This window comes from Gopherus flavomarginatus, chromosome 1 (genome assembly GCF_025201925.1).
Source record: "Gopherus flavomarginatus isolate rGopFla2 chromosome 1, rGopFla2.mat.asm, whole genome shotgun sequence".
NCBI lineage: Eukaryota > Metazoa > Chordata > Testudines > Testudinidae > Gopherus > Gopherus flavomarginatus.
In genome coordinates, this window is record NC_066617.1 from 358,633,659 (window position 1) to 358,654,173 (window position 20,515).

General features: G+C 39.0%; 1 protein-coding gene across 2 annotated transcripts in view; it reads right to left on the reverse strand.

Annotated features, from left to right (window-relative positions):
- The window catches only part of ACER3 (alkaline ceramidase 3), a 75,094-nt gene that overhangs the window by 41,754 nt on the left and 12,825 nt on the right, over positions 1 to 20,515 (reverse strand). For both annotated transcript variants that reach the window (XM_050931028.1, XM_050931038.1), the window contains exon 2: positions 9,786 to 9,896. In XM_050931028.1, the coding sequence (XP_050786985.1) occupies positions 9,786 to 9,896 (111 nt within the window). The remainder of the gene's footprint in view (positions 1 to 9,785; positions 9,897 to 20,515) is intronic.

Here is a 20,515-nt window from a genome sequence, read left to right on the forward strand (position 1 = left end):
AAGCACGCGCTTGGCGAGCTGTGGCCTGGAGCCGGCCCTGCCGCCGACATAGCTTCCACCTCTCACGGAGGTGGAGTAATTATGCTGACGGGTGAGCGCTCACCCATCGGCATAGTGCGTCGTCACCAGAAGTGCCACTGTGGCGGAGCTGCATCAGTGCAGCTGCGCCGATGTAGTGCTCTAGCGTGGGCTTGCCCTCAGTTACAGTGGTAAAACCATGCTTTTATGGATAGAGTTTGTTTTGCGCAGGGAGAGGGGAATCAGATATCAGTAAAAGTGTAGCTTTGGTGGTATAATTTGCATCCACACTAGGAGCACTTTCCTGGTATAGTATACCAGAATTCCCACACAGGTTAAAGTGCAGCTAGTGTAGACACAGCCTGAGGCTTTGTCTACACTGCCAACTGAACAACAAAATTTCTGTTGTTCACGGGTGCTTAAAAAAGCCCCACTCTGAAAGACACAAGTTTTGCAGTAGCAAGTAGCAATGTAAACGGCTCGTTGTTGGCAGGAGAGCTCTCCTGTCAACAAGGCGAACCCTGCTCATAGGGGGTGGAAGTATTTTGTCAGCAAAAGTGCCAACAAACAATGTTTACGCTGCCCATCTTTTAGCGACACAAGCTGTGTAATGTAGACAAAGCCTCAGAAATTGTTCTATTTAGATAAGGCTTGGTGGGGCAAAGGGTTAGCTTTGGCAGGGGGTTGGTAGTCTCCCCTAGTACTTTCAAATGTGACAAGACATGTTCCTTGCCATTTAAAAAATAATCTTTTGGGGGGGGGGGTAAGAGGAAGAGCAGATGGTGTCTATACCCAGACATTAACCTTTCTACCTAAAACGCTCCCTTAGTTTTAAATTAAGGTATTTTTCCATTTTGTCTTAAACTGCTCTGTAGTGTTGCACTCCATGCCAAAGATCTAATAGTCACATTTCAGTATGGGTAAACAGATCACTTTCTAGAATACATACTGAAGTTTGTCAGTCGTACAAGTGCCCTTATCTAGAGGTGTTTGGGTTTTTTTATGCTCTATTAGACTAGTATTACTATGTCACTGTGTCTCCTTATTGAAGAGGAACTGCTAAGCGTGTAATTGCTTATAGTCACATTTACAGTCCAACGATATTATATAAAATGTATTGTCCTTCATTAGCGCTCTGGGGAAACCGGACACCATTGTCTATGATAAGCTTATGCACTTCCATTGTTCCCCACTGAAATTTAATTAAAATTTTTACTCATTTAAACTTAACACTGTGCACCTGCATCTACCCGTTCTTTTAAGAGAATCTTTTCATATTATGACCAACATCTACTCCAATTCCATTAAGATTTAATTGGGAAATTAACCATGTGTCTGGCTACATCTACAGTACATTCTGACTGTCATTTAATTTGGAAATCAATAAGCTCATCATAGCAGTGCGCCAGTTAGTGTAACTTTGACTACAGTGACATCAGTATTTTCTCTATAAAATCCTTTCTGGTTTATAACAGCTATAAATTTCACCTTGGCCAGAAACATGGCATGCAAGGTTTCAACTTGTTTTTGTAATTAACAAAGTATGTTGTTAGTTGTAGGTTATTAAAGTTATAAATCCAGAAAACCAATTAGAATCCCACTCCATACGTACAAAATTAGAAGCTGTCATTTCAGATTTTTTTTGGAGCCCTTATACATTCAAAACTGTTGCAAGGACTATGTTGTAGAACCTTGGTGTTTCTTTTATTATGAAAGATTACACTGGGTTGAAAGATATTCCTTAAAATGAGAAATGCTCAAGTCAGCTAAATTCTAAAAAAAACTATGAATGCTTTAGGTGCAAGCACTGTATATGCATTATTTTAATAAAATCTATAACTGAGGTACCAATACTCTGTCTTGGTGCAATCATGTCAGATTTCCTAAATAAAGCAGGATCAGGTATGTTCAGTATTGGATACAAGAACTCAGTGAGAAATCCAGGGCGCTGCATGATGTGGGGCTGGCTATTCAGTAGGTGGCACTCTCCCCTCTGAATCGGTGCCCTAGAACAGAGCTGTGAGAATTGTGCTTAGGGTACTATCTTTTGGATGAGACAGAAAACCCAGACCTTGAATACTTTTGGTCATAAGAGTTCATGTCAACTTTATGCAAAAGTAATGATGTCACTCTAGAGTCCTGATAAAAGCCATCTAAAGTATATTTTGTCCATCTAAGAGAACCCCTTAAATTAAATTTTGTTTGCATGGTGGTGGCTTCTTTGCTCCATCCCAGTAGCAGCTAGTAATCCGTATACTTTAAATATGTGTACTGAGAGTCTGGCGGATTGGTGCTTCTATATAATAAACTGGTTAGTTTTACTGTTTGACTTCCGTATATGTTCACAGCAGACAAATAGATCAGCATCAGTCAAAAGGACATCCAGTCAACAGTCAGCTGAGAAGCCACTGTGCTCAAGTAAAAAACCAAACTGTGTGCTGAGATAGCAAGTAACTATGCCTTTTTAAAGAAAGGTAATTTTGAAAGGAACTACGTAACACAATAAAATGTTTCAGTCTCTTGTACAAATTATAAGTCGGACTCCTTGTCTGTCACGGAGGTTGTGGAAATCAGAGATTCCATGACTTTCCATGACTTCTGCAGGGGCCAGTGTGGCTCACCCCAGGGCTGTCCAAGAGGCTGGCTCCAGGGCCAACTGCTCAGGTGACCCCGGGACAGTCACACCAGCTGCTGCTCCGGTGGCCCGAGGCAGCGGTCCCCGGTCAGCCGAAGCAGCCGCAGTCCACAGTCCCCAGCAGCTGGTGCCACCCCGACACCCCCTCGGCAGCAGCTCCCACGCCCCAAGATTTAGTCACAGGAATTTTTAGTAAAAGTCATGGACAGGTCACGAGCCGTGAATTTTTGTTTATTGCCCATGACCTATCCATGACTTTTACTAAAAATACTTGACAATCGTATCCTTAATTATAAGCATATCCAGCATTTGCCCATCACCATGCACATATGTCCCTAACATGCTTACCAAAATAAAAACAAAAAAAAAAAATCACAGTATTTTAAGACTGCAGTTTCAGCAAGATTCTAAACTGAAAAAGGCACTGTGGATGTCATGCTTGCAGGTTATAGCATGCTGATTTGCTGCATCATACTATATCCACTGGGCAGACAAGGATCCTATTCCACTCTGCTCATGATCTAAGACTAAAACCATGTCTACACCAGCAGCGCTTCACCAATACATAGGGCCTGACCATATTCATTGTCCATTTTGGTCAATTTCACGGTCATAGGATTTAAAAAATAATAAATTTCATGATTTCAGCTATTTAAATCTGAAATTTCAGGGTGTGGTAATTGTAGGGGTCCTAACCCAAAAAGGAGGTAGAGGGGTGTGTGTGTGTGTGTGTGTGTGTGTGAGTGAGAGAGAGAACACATTATTGGGGGGGGTCCTAACCCAAAAAGGAGTTGCGTGGGAGCAGGGTGGCAAGGTTATTGTGGAAGGGGTTGCAGTAGTAGTACCTTTACTTCTGCTCTGCTGCTGGCAGCAGCAATGCCTTCAGAGCTGGGCAGCTGGAGAACAGCAGCTGCTGGCTGGGAGCCCAGCTCTGAAGGCAGCAGCACAGCAGTAAGGATGGCCTGGCATGGTGTGGTGTTGCCACCCTTACTTCTGCACTACTGGCTGCAGAGCTGGGCCCTCAGTCAGCAGCTGCCACTCTCTGGCTCAGAAGGCAGAAGAGCAGAAGTAAGAGCGGTGTCTTTAGGAAAGATGCGGATACGCTGGAAAGAGTCCAGAGGAGAGCAACAAAAATGATAAAAGGTTTAGAAAACCTGATCTATGATGAAAGCTTAAAAAAACCCGAGTATGTTTAATCTTGAGGAAATTAGATGGGTGAGGGAAGAAACCTCAGAACAGTCTTCAAATATGTTAAGGGCTGTTATGAAGAGGATTGTGCTCAATCTTTCTCCATGACCATTAGAGGCTCGATAAGAAACAATGGACTTAATCTGCAGCAAGGAAGATTTGGGTTAGATATTAGCAGGGGTGGCCAACCTGAGCCTGAGAAGGAGACAAAATTTACCAATCTACATTGCCAAAGAGACATAGTAATGTCAGCAGCCCCAACAACCCTCTCTGAAGGGGGAGAAGGAGAAAAAAGTGTTACTTTCTCTCCCTTTCAGTTTAAAATTTCTTTAAACTTCCCCATCAAGAAGGGTAAAAAAAGGAAGATAAAATGGTAGGAGGAAGAAAAAAAAATCTGATTTTTACTCTCATTTTTTATTTAAAGATTTTCCTGTTACCGCGAAAAATGAAATTTTTCTAAACAAAAATACACATTTCCATTTTGCTTCAAAGGTTTTAACCAGAAAACAAAAACAGAACAAAACCATTACACAAAACTGTTTTTGTCAAAAAGCCATTTAACAAAAGAAAAACAAAACACTTTGCTGTGGAGCTCCTTGAAATGTTTCAATCAGAGTTTGAGAGCTACAGCTGTTATCTAATGGCCTATGTGAAATGGTACGAGTTCTTGATCTTCTGTCTTGAACTGGCACACGATGCATATAAGCATATGGTATGACGCGATGAGCAGGCCAGGGAATTCTGATCTGACATTAATGAGCATGCTACGAACTGGAAAAGGAAGCATGTAGCTCAGAAGCACCCATGTTTTATCCAAAACCCATCTCTCTTTAAACCACGCAATTGAAATAACAGAGCAAGCATGCAAGGGCTCGAGATTTATTTCCGCTCAGTAAAGAAGAGTAATTATACTAAGGTAGAGCAGTTAAAGTAGCCTAGTACTTAACCTTACTTGTGTTCACATGTGGCCTCTACTCTCACTTTCAGCACAACACACCCTTATGTTCCCCATCCCTTGCCTCGCATTACAGAAAGACTTACATGATCTAGGCACTTCTAGAAAAGTACTCACTTCATAAAAACCAAACCCACAATCAGATATTCTGTAAGTACTTCCTCAAATAAGTAAAGTATTTTCAAACTGGGAACAAACATGAAGAGAGAGGAATGAAACACTACAGAAATTAGCTTCCCATGTGGTCATCTACATATTGAGAAAGAGACAATTAGGTTCTGATCCAGGAAGCAGAGGTCTAGGTTACATTGTTAACAAGAGTTTCCCAAGCATGTAACAGACTAGAGGTCAGTAAGCACACAGAAGTTAGCCAGCTGGAACCTCTTCATTCAGAAGTTTTGGCAACCAAGAGGAGCAACATGGCTTTTCAAAGTTAAAGGGGACAACAAGCTGCAGTAGTTAAACACATACTGTGTGTCACCCCTCAACATTCTTATGTTGATCCTCACCACTTCAAATTACAGGGGGGCATATCTAAACAGTGTGTTAAGTACAGCATACACACTCTGTTTTAGAGCAGTGGAATGTAGCCTAAAATATATGTAATTAAAGTAGTATTAAAAAGGGCTGGAAATGTAAGATCACACTAAGCTATATTATATTTAGGGCAACATAGTCCTTTTATTTCTGAAAGCATTAATACAGGTTTCTTGGTTCTAGCAATTGCAGATATCTAACTGTCAGTTGATATATTATTTGTTTGAGTGGTGATGTAAGTGCAATGTCATCCACAAATTTCAGGCTATGCATGGCTGTTATTCACATGGCTCTATAAAAGACTTCCAAAGCAGTATCTACAACTGGAAAGAATTTGACATTATACATGGGCTCTAGCCAAGGACATGTACAGGTCACATGAACTCTCCCACACTTCACCTCTCAGAATGGATGCAAAAAAATATTTGTGAGGATATGTATTTGTAAGCAGTTTCAGGGAAAAATCGGAAACTTTATATGATAAAATGATGCTTTATTAGACTGCTTCTATTGTGTAGGGACTAGTTTAAAAAAGAATCCAGCAAAATGAAACTTGAAAAATTATAAAAATAAAAAACTCCTTTATCAAGTACCATCCCTGGATTTCATTTCTTGTTGCGTGTGAAGTTATTTTAAATACTAATCCATAGATACTTTAATATAAAAAAATCCCCACAGAATATTATTCATCTATGGTTTTCTTCTCTTGCATTTCCCCCCCATGATCTAGGGACAGGAGTGGTCCCAGCTACTCCAATAGCCAAAAAGAGGTCTACATGGTTAAGAATAGGTGAATGACCTCTCAACTGAAAGGTTCTAATAACTAATTCCACACACACCTCTCAGTTTCATTTAAAGCTAAGTCTTCTAGGCTGGTTATAAATTCTTATCAATCTGTGGCTGGAGTGCAGAATCCTCTCTCCCTTGGCATTTATTTATCTTTGGCACAGTTTGATGATTTAGCACTAGAACTTGCTTAAGCATGCCAAAAAATAATTATAGAAAAGAATTTAAAACACAAAATAAAACACTTCAATCTTTGACAAAAATTTCAGGACAAATCTGGGAGCTATGCCTCCGATGTACACTCCTGAAGTCCAACACTTCTGATAAGAGAAAGCAGGACCAATACATACCAGACATAGACCTTGAGGAGATAAGCAAAAGGTTAGATTAAGATCAAAACAACTACAGAAGTGCTTGATACAAGAAGTTGGATCAATTCCCTTCTAAAATGAGCAATATGAAGGTACTAGAGACATGATCCCCAAGAAAATAAGCAGTACATGGGAAAAATATTCAGAGAGACTCTCTAACAGGTCAAATTCTAATCTGGCATTGCAATATCAAGTGGAACCTGGGACTAATTCTGGTGGCAACTTCAATAAAGGTTAAAAGTCTTATTTCTTCTCCTATTGAGTTCAACGACAATCCAACCCCAGCAAGCTGAATGGTAGCAGAAATAAGCCATTAAAATAGAGCTCTGGATCCCAAAGAAGAATTTAAGTGTAACTCTGTAAACTTGATATCTAATATGAACAACAAGGAGTTTATTTAAACAGCTGGTTAGAAACTCCCTTCTTCCTTTTCTCACCAAATCTAGATGCTAGCACATATGTAAAATGATGGGTGCTTCTCAAGTTCAAATGGGTTTTGCTCAAGGAGGAAGTAGATGTCAGCTGCAAAAATCTCAGGGCAAGAAATAAACAAAGGACTATACATACTTCCTGGGATGCTATGGTATGACAGAACACTGAAAGATAAACCCAGAACCACCTGAATGCTTGAGAATTAGATTAAACATCAGGTCCCAGGGAATTTGGGGTGATTTCTGGGTGTTACAGTATGTTCCAAGAGTTCAACACATTATGTCTTTTCAACGTTTGCCTTTGATACCTACTAATAGCAAAATCTTTAAGTATTAACATCTTAATGTGTTGAAATGAAACCATAATGCTCTTATCTTTACTTCATAGCAATTCTGCTGCTTTACTGTTTTTGAACATTAATAAAAAATCTGAATTGTTGAGCCAAAGCAAGTACAGGACCTATGTTAAATGGCTTTTAATGAAGCATGGTACCTGAAGTTAATTCACTTAACAGATTTGGACTAAGGATTGTTTGCTTTATGGATTGCATCTGTATTTGTTCATCTGTGACCAACTGACCGTAAGGAGTGAACCCTGTTAATAAAGAACGGCTGTTGCGAGCAAATGCATTTCCTCTGGTACTTCTTTATGAGGAGACATTTTGCACATCTTCATTTCAATAGGTTTACCTTTCAGTTACGATCTTAGAAAAGGGTGTCAGAGTTCTTAGCACATTTGTTCTAAAACAAATCCTCAAGACTCTGGAGTGTAATTGAGTCTGTCTGCTGCCCATGGCTAGCCCGTTGAGGCCACGCCCACACTCATGGAAACTATTCTGAATGGTCAGTCTCCACAGCTAATGTTGCAAGCCAATACTTAGGTGCTATAGAAAGTGGCACTAGAAATTCAGCAGGTGGCACTTACTTTTCCAATGAACCAGTGGTCCACAGTATTAAGGATGTTGTGAGGCTGAAAGTGATGTTTTGATACAGTACAGTGATCACAAGTGGTCATTTTTTGAAGATCCCATGGAACTTTTTACAAGAGCATTAAATTTTGTATGTCGGCCAAACTCCAACTAGGCAGTTACATTTGACCTCTCTAAACTGTCCTACAGTTATAAGTTAGACCTGGTCTACACTAGAAAATTAAGTCAGCTTAACTATGTCGCACAGGGGTATGAAAAATCCACACTCCTGAGCAGCGTAGTTAAACCAACCCAACCCCCAGTGCAGACAGCACTAGGACAATGGAAGAATTCTCTCAGGGAAGTGGATTGTTGACAGGAGGGGTTCTCCCATCAGCACAGGTAGTGTCTACACTACAGTGGTGCAGCTGCAGCACTGAAGCTGTAGCATTTCAGGTGTAGTATACAGTATTCCCTTCCTGCCAGACTGTGGCATAGCATGTACTCTGTTAGAGTTGCCACTTTTCACAACAGCGGTGGCTACATTAGTAGTGACGAAGTGATTCTTGTGTACATCTTTTATTTCAGTTTAGCTGATAGAGTAGTTATGGATTTTGGGGGGGATGAAAGGGCGAATGCAAGATTCTTTCACTCAAGACAGGCTTCTCCATGCCAGAAGTAAATTTCACATCTGAGGACATCTACACAAGCAGCCGGGAGGTGTAATTCCTAGCTCAGGCAAACATACTCAAGCTAGTGCTTAAACACAGCAGTTTAGCCACAGCAGCACTGGCAGACGTTCAGGCTAGCCTCCAGAGTATGTACCCAGGGCTCGGGCAGGACTGTACTCGGCCAGCTAAGAGAAGGCCTCTGCAGACAAGGAAACATGCTATCATGTATAGAGGACTGTCAAATTTGATGCCACTTTGCAATGATACAGTGGAACCTCAGAGTTACGAACACCCGAGTTACAAACTGACCAGTCAACCACACACCTCAGCTGGAACTGGAACTGTGCAATCAAGTAGCAGCAGAGTTTAAAAAAATTTTTAAAAAGCAAATACAGTACAGTGCTGTGTTAAACACAAACTACTAAAAAAATAAAGGAAAAGCAGCGTTTTTCTTCTGCATATTAACATTTCAAAGCTGTATTAAATATATGTTCAGTTGTAAACTTTTGAAAGAACCACCATAACATTTTGTTCAGAATTATGAACACTTCAGAGTTATGAACAATCTCCATTTCCAAGGTGTTCATAACTCTGATGTTCTACTGTATACTCTCCCCCTGTTTGGTAAGAAACAGAGTGACTGGAACAGGAAAGGAGCTGTTAAGCTCAGGGTTTTGTTTTTTTTAATGCTTTCAACACCACAGTTATTTGAGCTTCTTAGAAGCCAGTCTACAGGTTAATATTATAAAGCTCTGTAAAGAGGAGAGTGCCCTCTAGCTATTGGGAGAATGCCTTGAATGTGATTTAGTGTTTGTCTTGATGCAGGCCAAACCAGTAAAAGGTAAGCACTAAAACTGACAAAATAGATGGAAACTTGGCACTCACTCAGTTCCTCCAAGGTGTTTGCCCACTTGTTTTATTTATGCTTTTATAAAAGTGGTACAAATTAAAAGACTAACACAGTGTTAAACTGTTTGGTAAATATGGGCCACACAACATAGCTTCTGTAAATCAGCCTAAAAGGGACACAGTCTATGAAAATGCACACACTGGATTAGGACACAAGGCCAGATAGGGCTTATTTTACTACATCAGACAGATAGTTATTTTGTGAATTCTGATTTTATTTATCTGGCCTAAACAATACTAATAATCTCAAGACATTATAGATTATATAAAGAACTGAGGTTGAAGTGAGAACAGAAACACATGTTCCGATTTTGACTATACATATCTCATCTGAAATCCCTGTATAATTAAAGTGCAAGTCAAGTTTTACACATACCTGTGAGACAAAAAAATGCAGCTAAATATCGTTTTTCAAGGCCATCTTTATAGGTCTGAATCGCACCATAGATTGGAGGTAGAATGAAAATCAGGTTACTCACTGTGTTCCCTGTAGGATAGAAACCAAAGCAGAGATTTAGTATTGGGCAACATGCACTTGAAATAAACAAAGCTACATTCATTCAAACAAGACTTCAACAGTTCTCAATAAAAAGGCTACACCTTTTCTCCAAGCCTCTTTCTGCTTTAGCACTTTATCCGCTGTTAGATTTTGCTACAGTCTGGGTAACCTCACATGCGCCTAAGTAATATTACAATACTACATCAGACCAAAGAGTAATACTGGATGAGGCTTATGTTTATGGCAAAGAAACAGAAAAAATATGGTTAAATCTTGGTAGAATACAAAGCACATTTTATCAGAAATTCTTTCAGCAAATATAAATCCTCAAATAGCAAAAGTTTTGGTATTTTAAGCAGCTCCTGGAACACTTTGGGGGCACTAACATGAGCATAGAGTGCTCCTTCCTTTTCTCCCCGTGCTCTTCCCTCTGATCCCTCAAGACAGGTTATACAATTTTCATTTTAGATTTAATCATGTAAGCTAACTGCAGGCAACACTCTTCCCTCATCAGGGTTTAAAACTTTTACCATACACCGACTAACCAAGGCATATTTCTAAAGACAGATTTCAGCAGGACCAGTACATTCTTAGTGCGGTCCAGAAGCAACAGACTGCTGGGAAGCGTGACATCTGAACACAAGAGCTCTGCTAACAACACAGATCCAGTTTTTAGCTAAATACAACTTGAAGGCATTTGCGTAAACACTAAGCTTGGCTGTATTCAGATTGCAATCCGATAACACAAAGACCAAAAATAAGTGTCACATTTTAGAACTTCAACTAATCTATGATACCAGATGCCACAGCAAGAAAGTAGTGCACCTGCACAGATTCTATAAAGAATGGCTCTACCATACTGACTGGCTAGTGTTTTTACATCCACTTTGCATGGGTATACTATAAATGAATTCACAAAGTGCAAAACAACCGTGAGCAAACCCTTAAGTAAAGCAACAGCAATTAAGCAAAACAGGCTTGGTCTGAAGGGAGTGCAAACTCAGCATCTTATCCCTGCCTGATGTAGTCATATTTTAGGAGCAGAAGTTATGCACTGTAGTTACCAAATTAAATATAGACCTATACTTTTCTTTAAAGGCGCTGATGCATAAAAATACATGTCTGACCACCTGACAATATAAAGCACAGAGAAACATGTACCTGCAGATTACATCAGACTAAAACACAGAAATGCTCGATATTATGCCAATATCAGAACCTTATTATTCAAGGATCTCCAATAAGAGTTAAATTGTATAAAACCTTGAACAAACAGGTGCATCTTGCGAAACATGCGAGTTAATTTGGGGCATTTTGACCAATATCGCAGCTCAATAAAACACCTGTCACAGGAACTCACCTCACACAAATACCTATTCCCCTCAAACTACTTGCCAAAAGGAAATGGGAAGAATCAAACTATGCTCAAGTGTTTTAAAGTTCAATTTATTCCAAGAACCACTACCAAAGAAACATGCTTTACATATTTAAACACTTTCCTGCAGTGCAAAACCCCCAGACACAACAGCATTATTCCAGCATGAGAACCAGAATGTGAAATTAGATGCTGATGATGTAACTAGCCTGTTTTCACTGCTAAAGCTCAGCAAACCTGAAAATGCAGCTAGTATAAAGGCTGACAAATTTTGATTGTTTCTATTTTAGATGTTCTTCATAAGTAGATAAATCTTATCTGAAGCGAGTACCTCTTTAGCAAGCTGCTTTACTAACATGACCATGCTTAACAATGGCACAGCCACCTGTTTGGACCAGTTATAAACAAAGCTGATCTGGCTGCAAGTCAGTGATCCCCAAAGAAAGGCCCCAGTGCTGCAGAAGTACCCAAGGGAATCCTTACTGAGGTCAACAGGGCTGTGCAAAGACACCCAATGCCTATCTGACTGCAGGATAAAGGCATGCCCTATGGGATCTCTTCATTCTTAACTCCCCTTGGTGGTCACCAGCCTAACGACTAGTGTTAAGACGACTATTCTCTATTCCCGTAGATGCGTCCCTTTAGACAAGGCTAGATAATACTGCATCTCTCCTTGATCATTAGTTTGGGGAGAGGAGGAGTGCAGAGCCATCAGATAAGGAGAGAGAAGATCATAGGACCTCAGCAGGCTAAAGATGCCCATTTCTACCGTGTGACACATTCCTAAAGCAGGCAGTAGGTAGCCTCAACAGAATTCAGGGGTGGAAGAAGCTCCAGTTACATTAAATATTTTTGTTGTATGTATTGTAAATATTTACAACTTGGCCATTATCTTGTCCTCCCCACAAACAACAGAAGATGGCCATGCAGCCTGAAAAAGCAGGGAAAAATTTCTTTAGAATATTTCTTTGGTCCTGCTAGTGAAGGCAGGGGGCTGGACTCAATGACCTTTCAAGGTCCCTTCCAGTTCTAGGAGATAGTCCTATCTCCAATTATTTATTTTATTTTATTTTAAAATATGGCCCTGTGTTCTAAGTCTTTATAATTTTCTAGAGTGGCTCTTATATGCTCTGATTTCCCAAAACAGTTATTGCAGATCATGTAAATCTCATAATTTCTTAAAGGTGACGATCAGTATGAAATGTTTCATAGTATGCTAAGAAACATGCAAAAGAAGACTCAAATATAAAAATACTGAATTAAAGGAACATATGAAGAAAGACCTGTTCATAACTGACAAAGCAAATCATTTCAGAATAGTGCCAATTAAGGCTGGAAACTTCAGACTGATACGAGAACATAGAAAAAAGAACAATGTACATTAAGGCAAGAGTTTTAGCTTTAATTCTCTAGATATTTATAAAATGGAAGCTCATGTAAACTATTTGCTACAGTCTTATCAGTGAGTACATTCCTTACATCTCAGGTTGTCTTGCAATGAGAGGAAGTGCCATCACTCTTAACAAATTGTAGATACTACTTCCCGTGTTGTTTTAGTGCATGGTATTGACTAAATGCTCTTGGCATGCATCAGGTGAACCTATTAAAAATATTGTAAGCTTTGCACTTTTGTGCTTCCTCTACTGCTCCAGACTGTGGAGTTCCCGCCTTATCCTCCCTCTCACTTAGTATGCACTCTCACCCCACCCAGCTTTATTCATCTGAAGAGCACAAGACTCAAGGCCTTCCTTGAACACAGGTTCCCCATCACCACATACAAATTATTAATATCTCGTTGATTTGTTAAAAGCATCTTTTTCAAGATTATACTAAGACAGGCAGAGTAAATTTTTTTAACCTAAGTGTTAGTTTAATCTGTCATCATGGTAAAGGGAAGACAAGCAGATTTCATGCTTTGCTTTGCAAATTTTCATGACAATTTTGCAAGGCTATTTTCATACACAGCATTGTTCCAAAGTGACATTTTATTTGCCAAGAAAATTCAAGGACAGTACTGTACCTGTATGAAAACAAATGTATGCAAATATCAATTTCACAGTCCTCTGTTAGGTTATATTTCACCATATCTGCAAACTATCCAACAAATATAATAGGCAATTACAATTTCTATGGAAAATTTGAGAAGTCTATTACTTTGCATGTATATTCACAGAACAATTTTTCAATCCTTCAAACATATATATAAATCACAAGTGTACATGGCTCTGAACAACAGTTTCAGTCATGCCAAACAAAGATATGACAGTCTAAGGATAAGCCTGAAAAGCGCACATGAAAGGAAACTGAAAGGCATAAACGGGTACATCACAGAACGGAGCTTGGGTGTTAGCTGGATCATTTCGTAGAATAAATGGGCTCCCATAAATTTGCAGAACCTAGATTTTGTAAATCTTTAATTCCTGCAGAATTAGCTAATTTCTAAATTGGAAAGTTACTTCTACAAAACACGTGAAGGAGAATGTGATAGGATAAAGTAAATGAAGCTAGACAATTAAGTCTGTTTTCAACAAAATATGGCCATCAGAAACATCTAAGCATGGAATAAAAATGCAACTAATTGTAACACATTTAGGGTAACAAATGCAGGGTTTCCAATGAGGAAAAGGACTAAAGAAGTTAAAAAATACCTCATTAAACTTTTGGCAGGGCAACCAGTGTGAACATTTCTAAATTACCCTGGTATACATATTTATACTAAGGATGAATGAGAGATTTATGAATCATGAGGGTCTTTTCCACTGTTAAAATGTTCTCTCTCTCTCTCTGAAAATAGGAAAAGCCATCAATTTTGACTCTGCTGTAGTGAAAATAGTAAGTTCAAGCAGGGTGTATATGACAGTGTGGCAAGGACATTTTTGCAGTTAAAGTTTTTTTTAGTTTTAGACTTGTGATCAGTAACAATGAACATCACACTTCTTCCATTAAAAATCGGTATCGTATCATACTACCACTTTAAACAAGAAAAAAAAAGGCACGGCATTTTTAAACAGATCTTTAAAAAGGGATACCAACTATTATTACAAGTAACTTCTAAGTTTACTTTAACTAAATGATTCAAGAAAAAACACAACAGTTTTACTTTGCACATCAGACAGCATTCTGCATAGTCACTGTCAACGTATTTCCATTTGTGTGGATCTTCACATAGCAATAGCGAAAAGAAAATACAAGTATGAGATTGTGAAATCAAAAATTGGGTGGAAGGTGAAGCGCCTGAATCTTTTTTCAGTCTGTTTATTATTAGGCCACAAGTGACTTAATCTTGTCACTTTCAAAAATATGTAAAGTTCTAAGGACTTATTTTATTAATGAAACCTTTAACTGCTGGCAATCCAGTCGGAGCTGTAATGCAAGCTCAGAGTGTCTAATATGCGTATTAAGAAAGTGGGAAGAATGGCATGTATTCAAGCACACCAGAAAGAGCGGACACTTGCTTGTGCCTAAAAGCTTGATTAAGTTAGCTGTATCATGTGGGGGCGGCCCTCTCTTTTAGAGAAAACTTCATGTGATGCTCTGGGGCAGGCAGAGGTTTCTTTCCATGCATAGGGAGCCGGATGAATGAATGGGAAGGAGAGGGAGAGAAGGGAAAGGAAGGAAAAGGGGTAGGGGGTTAATTATGTGGCACAGGTGACAGAAGGGACAAAGAGCATGGAAAAAAAGGGGTAAAAAATATGTGGGTGGGAACTAATGTATGCATGGGTTTGAAGGGTAGGATGAGAAGCTTCAATATAATACAGAAGGTGAGAGACCTGTAGAGGGTTTGATACAAAAAAATAAAAAAATTAAAAGAATTAGAAAGTCAGTAGCAATTTACTTGTAATACAGGTATAATTTCTAAGGCACCCATCAACATGATATCAAAGTGCCAACAGGGAAATTAAAATTTGAATAAAAACAGAAAATTTCTGTTGTATATACAATATTTTACAATTAGACCACACTGGGCAGTAAACACGGCTCAGAAACCTTGAAAAGCCGAGATCATTACTAGATTACCACAATACAGGCATCACTTCAGAAATTCTTCGGAAAAAGAATCCACATTTCTTCAATTCACTCACTTGTATCTTTTGCAGTTCTCTCTTCCGTCATATCATCAGGAAAACAGCACAGCAATTAGCTTTTCATTTCCACACGCCATTTTTAAATATAGAGAATCCTATATTTAGCAGCCCACAGTAACATATACAGAATGAGTCAGGAAATCCTGTATCCAACTGAAACTTCAGGAGGACCTCAAGCAGACAGAATAGAGTCACCCAAAATGGAATCTGGCCAGTGTGTACCATCACTAATCTCCCTACTTTTATAAAATGTGCCACAGGAACTTCAATGACTCTGAGTACTCAGGACCTCTGTTTTACTGTCATCCAGACATACAGTGCAGTGTTGCATTCGGCTGGAGCACTGGATCAATACTGACTGAGGGAATAGTGTTAACCACTGAGTAGAAACAGCTAACTTCTTGCACCCTCCATTTCCCAGGGAGGTCCCCCTTTCATATTAACTAGGCCTGTTCTTGCTTAGCTTTGGTAATTTATTGCTATTACAATCCATGGTGGCACCCAGCTGCACCTTTTAGTAAAGCAACCTAGAGAACATTCAAATATATCATACAAATCTTTCAAATAGTAGTCCTGTGTGTAGGAAAACAGAAAATATTGAAGGAAACAAATAATTAGACAAAAGTTAACTGAACCATATAAGCAATAATTGGAAACTCAGTGAACCCATAAAAATGGGTAATGAGAAAAAATAATGGCTAGAACTAATGGGTTACTATAAAGAACAGTGTTAGATCTGGCTTTAATGATGACGAAGAAGTTTAAACAGCAGATTAAAGGACTGCATAAATGGATTAAAATCAGAAGGCAAACACTGCAGAGAACCAAGAAATTATACAAAGATCCAATATATACCATACAGCATGGAGGTATATCCCATCCCTATACAGTATTGGGTAAGTACAGTATTCACATTTTGGTACTGCGTTATAAGGAAAGAGATAACTGGACAGAGATCAGAGAATAGCAACGGAAAGTATCAGGAGTTAAAGGGATGTTCTTAAAAAAAAAAATCAAAAGAGCTAAGTATCTATACCTTAGCTAAACAACAATTAAAAGGGAATGATATAATAGTCTACATATTTGGAAGATGTGAAGATCAAGGAATGAGAGGAATTCTTTGGGTTGTTACATGGGGGCATTTTAACTAGTAGCAATTAAACAAAATTAAGAAAAGATAAATATAGGTAGAATTTCCAGAAAGTGAGTTCTGTTACACACCAGAAGTGTCTCTAGGTGGGAAGCCCCATAACTTGGAACAGTTAAAACTAGACTGGACAAAACACTAGAAGATGAACTGCAGAGAACAATATAGCACTGCCAGGGAGACGAACTGGATGAGGCATGAACACACCACCAATTCTACCACCAATGGCAAGACACGCGAATGCTATGAGTACACTAAAATTCAGTCATGCTATGTCTCATACCTGACAGGAACAGCTAGCTGTTTCAAAGATGCCGAAGCACTGATATGGGGCCTCTCACACTGGACCTGCACTGACAGAAGCAGCACAGGCACAATACTGAAGGTTTGCGAGGTCACTCAAATGTTATTATACAACATACAAAGACCTGTGCTTACAAAACTTCTGGGCCACTTCCTCCCACCCTTCATTTCTCTAGTGCGCAAAGATTTGTTCTGGCTTCCCAGAGGTATTTTCAGAATAAGAGATTAACTATAACGGCATGAGTTTGGCCTTTACTCCCAATGACCCAAAATACGCCATTGCTATTTTACAAGTTGTTCTGATCTGCTATCTCAAGAGATACGTTAAGGCTTATGGGCTTTACATCCCTTACTTCAGATGCAGAATTCATTCTCACTTGAGGACTGTAACACCAATTCAGTTGATGTTTTTATATCAAAGTAAAAATGTTACCTACAATATTTGACTTTACATTTGTCTTCTAACATAACGAAAAGTCTGGAAGGTAGTTAGCGGCAAAAGCCTTCCACGCTCTTGACTAACTCAGAATACAGAAGAGAGCTCAGTTCAAACTTGTACGGGGCGTGGGTGTATTTTTCAGTGTACTGGGTTCTTTTTGGTATCCATGTCTTATAAAAGCACTTGTAATTCAGCTGCTCATAAAGTGCCCTGGGGTACCATTAAATTATCCCTTACTTTACTCTAACCTTCATCTAACTCTCTGTAAGAAATTTCATGATATTATATATCAAAAGACACTAGCTATATAAAAATCAATATGTTCTACTGTTTAGATTCCGATATTGTAACTTTCATCCAGAGTGGATGAGAACAGATATTTTAAAATTTAAATCAGGTTTTCTTATTTAAAATCAGATGTTTTTATTGTACTTATAATTTTTTTTAAATAAACCTGTTTAAAATGAAATCTGAATTTAATACAAAATACGCTAAGCCCTAAACTTCTTATAATCTTTTATAACATTTAAATAAAAAAAATAAAATATTCTGAATCCATGGGCCTCTATCAAAAACTGAGTTAAAAAGCTGCTTTCCTATATTATAAAGAAAGAATCAGCGGGAAGACATCTAACTTTTGAGGTCAAGCTTTATAAATATGGCACAAAAGGTCAGCCTAAGTAACTTAGTAGATGTTACTTAGAAAATGTCATCTTCAAGATACTGATGGTATGTCTACACTACCTGCCAGATTGCCGGGCAGCAATTGATCCAGCAGGGATTGATTTATAGCGTCTAGTCTAGACACGATAAATTGACTCCCAAGCACTCTCCTGTCGACTCCTGTACTCCACTGCCGTGAGAAGCGCAGGCAGAGTCGACAGGGGAGTGGCAGCAGTCGACTCACCGCGGTGAAGACACCACGGTAAGTCGATCTAAGTATGTCGACTTCAGCAATGTTATTCACGGAGCTGAAGCTGCATAACTTAGATCGATCCTGCCTCTCCCCCTCCCCCTCACGCCCTAGGGTAGACCAGGCCTTAGGCAAGCAGAAACTTCCACTCCAGTCACTTTCACATACGCATATTTGAACATTTTCCCAGGAGGACCTGAAATTATTAGTCAATTCCCCTAATATATCATACAGTTGTAAATGTGAAATGTGTTTTGATAATAGAAGTTTATGTAGTCAAAACATATGGATGTTTTATTTAATAAAAATAAATTTCATACACTGTTGTGTGTTTAATTAAATTCCAGTTACCATCCTAATACAGCTTGACACAAATCATGAGCAAAAAGTTAATTATCTAGTATAAAAACAATATATCATTCATTTTCCAACACAAGAGTCTGAAAATATTAAGCTATATAATTGCTTAAATAAATATATATCATTAGAGTGTATCCTCTCAGGTCGATGTAAACTGCTTTATGTCAACCTAACTCTGTAGTGTAGACCAGATCCTAGTGTAAAGGCTCTATTTACTTGAATATCAGAATGCTTTAATGGCTATATCAACTAATGAGAATGCATCTTTCTTTAGAAAGTAACTGAAGTACAAATGGAAAAGTTGATTAAAATTGAGGCTTTCCACCTGGTGATTTAAATCAATCTATCCTGCTTTCATCCTTTTGTGCATTATGCTGGCAATGTAACTATTCACTTGCACTCTTTTTTTTCTTTGATTTAACACAACACATACCAAGCCCAGAATTTAAACCATCAGACATTTCTTGATAAGAAATTGATATCCTAAGTATCACACAAATATGACAACCATGTTCATGCTGCAGTTTAACACAAATTGCTGATATTTACTTGCTGATGGTTTAAAAATACTTCTAGATAAAAAAAGTTTTGAGTACTTACATGATTCCCATCTCTATGTATTTAGCTTCACAATGCCTCTGTGAAGTAGGAAAGTGCTATTACTACCATTTTACAGACGGACGGACAAAGAGACTTACCCAAGATCACACAGGAAGTCTGTGGTGGAGCAAGGAATTGAACCCAGAACTCCCAAGTCCCATGCTAGCACCCTAACCACTAAACCACTAAAGATTTTCTGTCAGTAAAAGGCTGGCTGACGGAACTGAACAAATATCTAGATAGTAAATTGTCAGGGACTACAACCTTTGTTACTCGTTTCTACAATGCCTAGCACAATGGAGCCCACTCCTTTACTGGGATTGAGAGATGTTACTGCAATCTCTTTTTGTGACATCTCCATTACTGGAGGTTTGCAGCAATGGCACCCCATTCTGAATTATCCTCTGCAAATCTCTTTGTTGATGAATAGCCATTTTGATCCACCCACAGCACCACTGTCTATCCAAGATCATCTTTCTCTGCTTCCTTTTTTTCTGCCCTCAACTTTCCCTTCCAGTGCTGTAATCATGCCTTGACAGCTGAACCTCTTAAAATATGCCCTGCAAATCAAATCTGTCTTTTCATAAGATCTTTAACAAGCATTTCCTGAGTTCCAATAATTTCCAAAATGTTTTTGTTGGTTACGTGATCAAACCATATTTTCTACTGCTGCGATAGAAATTATAAAATGCCTCTTCCCTGGTTTTCAAGACAAGATGCAGTAATTCAGAACTCAGACGTGCCATTGTCCTTTTTGCGAAAGGACAGATCATGCAAAGGTATCTTCTACAATGGTCTTTCTTGAAGACTTTTATGATTTGGCCCTGACAGTCTTACAAGACTAAAAGTACAGCCTTACACAATAGACCATCCAATCACATTCTGCAGCCACAAAGTCTGATGGGCCAAGATGAACGGAGATGCAGGGAGGAGTTCCAAGATGACATCACAGAATAAAAATAGCTGCCAGACAACATACATTCCTCAATATTTTCCAAACTTAGTTCTTCTAACCACCTAACAACACAGGTCACATCTAGGTCTGCATGGAAGCTCAAGAGCATCCTAAGATTCTCAAGTATGGTCTCCATCTCCAGTTCCTCAAATCCTTAGGGACTACCATAGTATTTTCTACAACTTTAAAAATGACAGATGCTGTCTTCAGACAGCCTTTGAGAGAGCAAACCAGAAGTCTAGATCAGCAGTTCTCAAACTGTGCGTAGGGACCCAAAGTGGGTTGACTACCCCATTTTAATGGGGTCACCAGTGCTGGCATTAAGACTTGCTGAAGCCTAAGTCTGAGTGGCCAGGCTCAGGCTTTGGCTTCAGCCATGGAGCGGGGCTCAGGTTACAGCCCCCTTGCCCAGGGCTGACGCCTCAAGCTT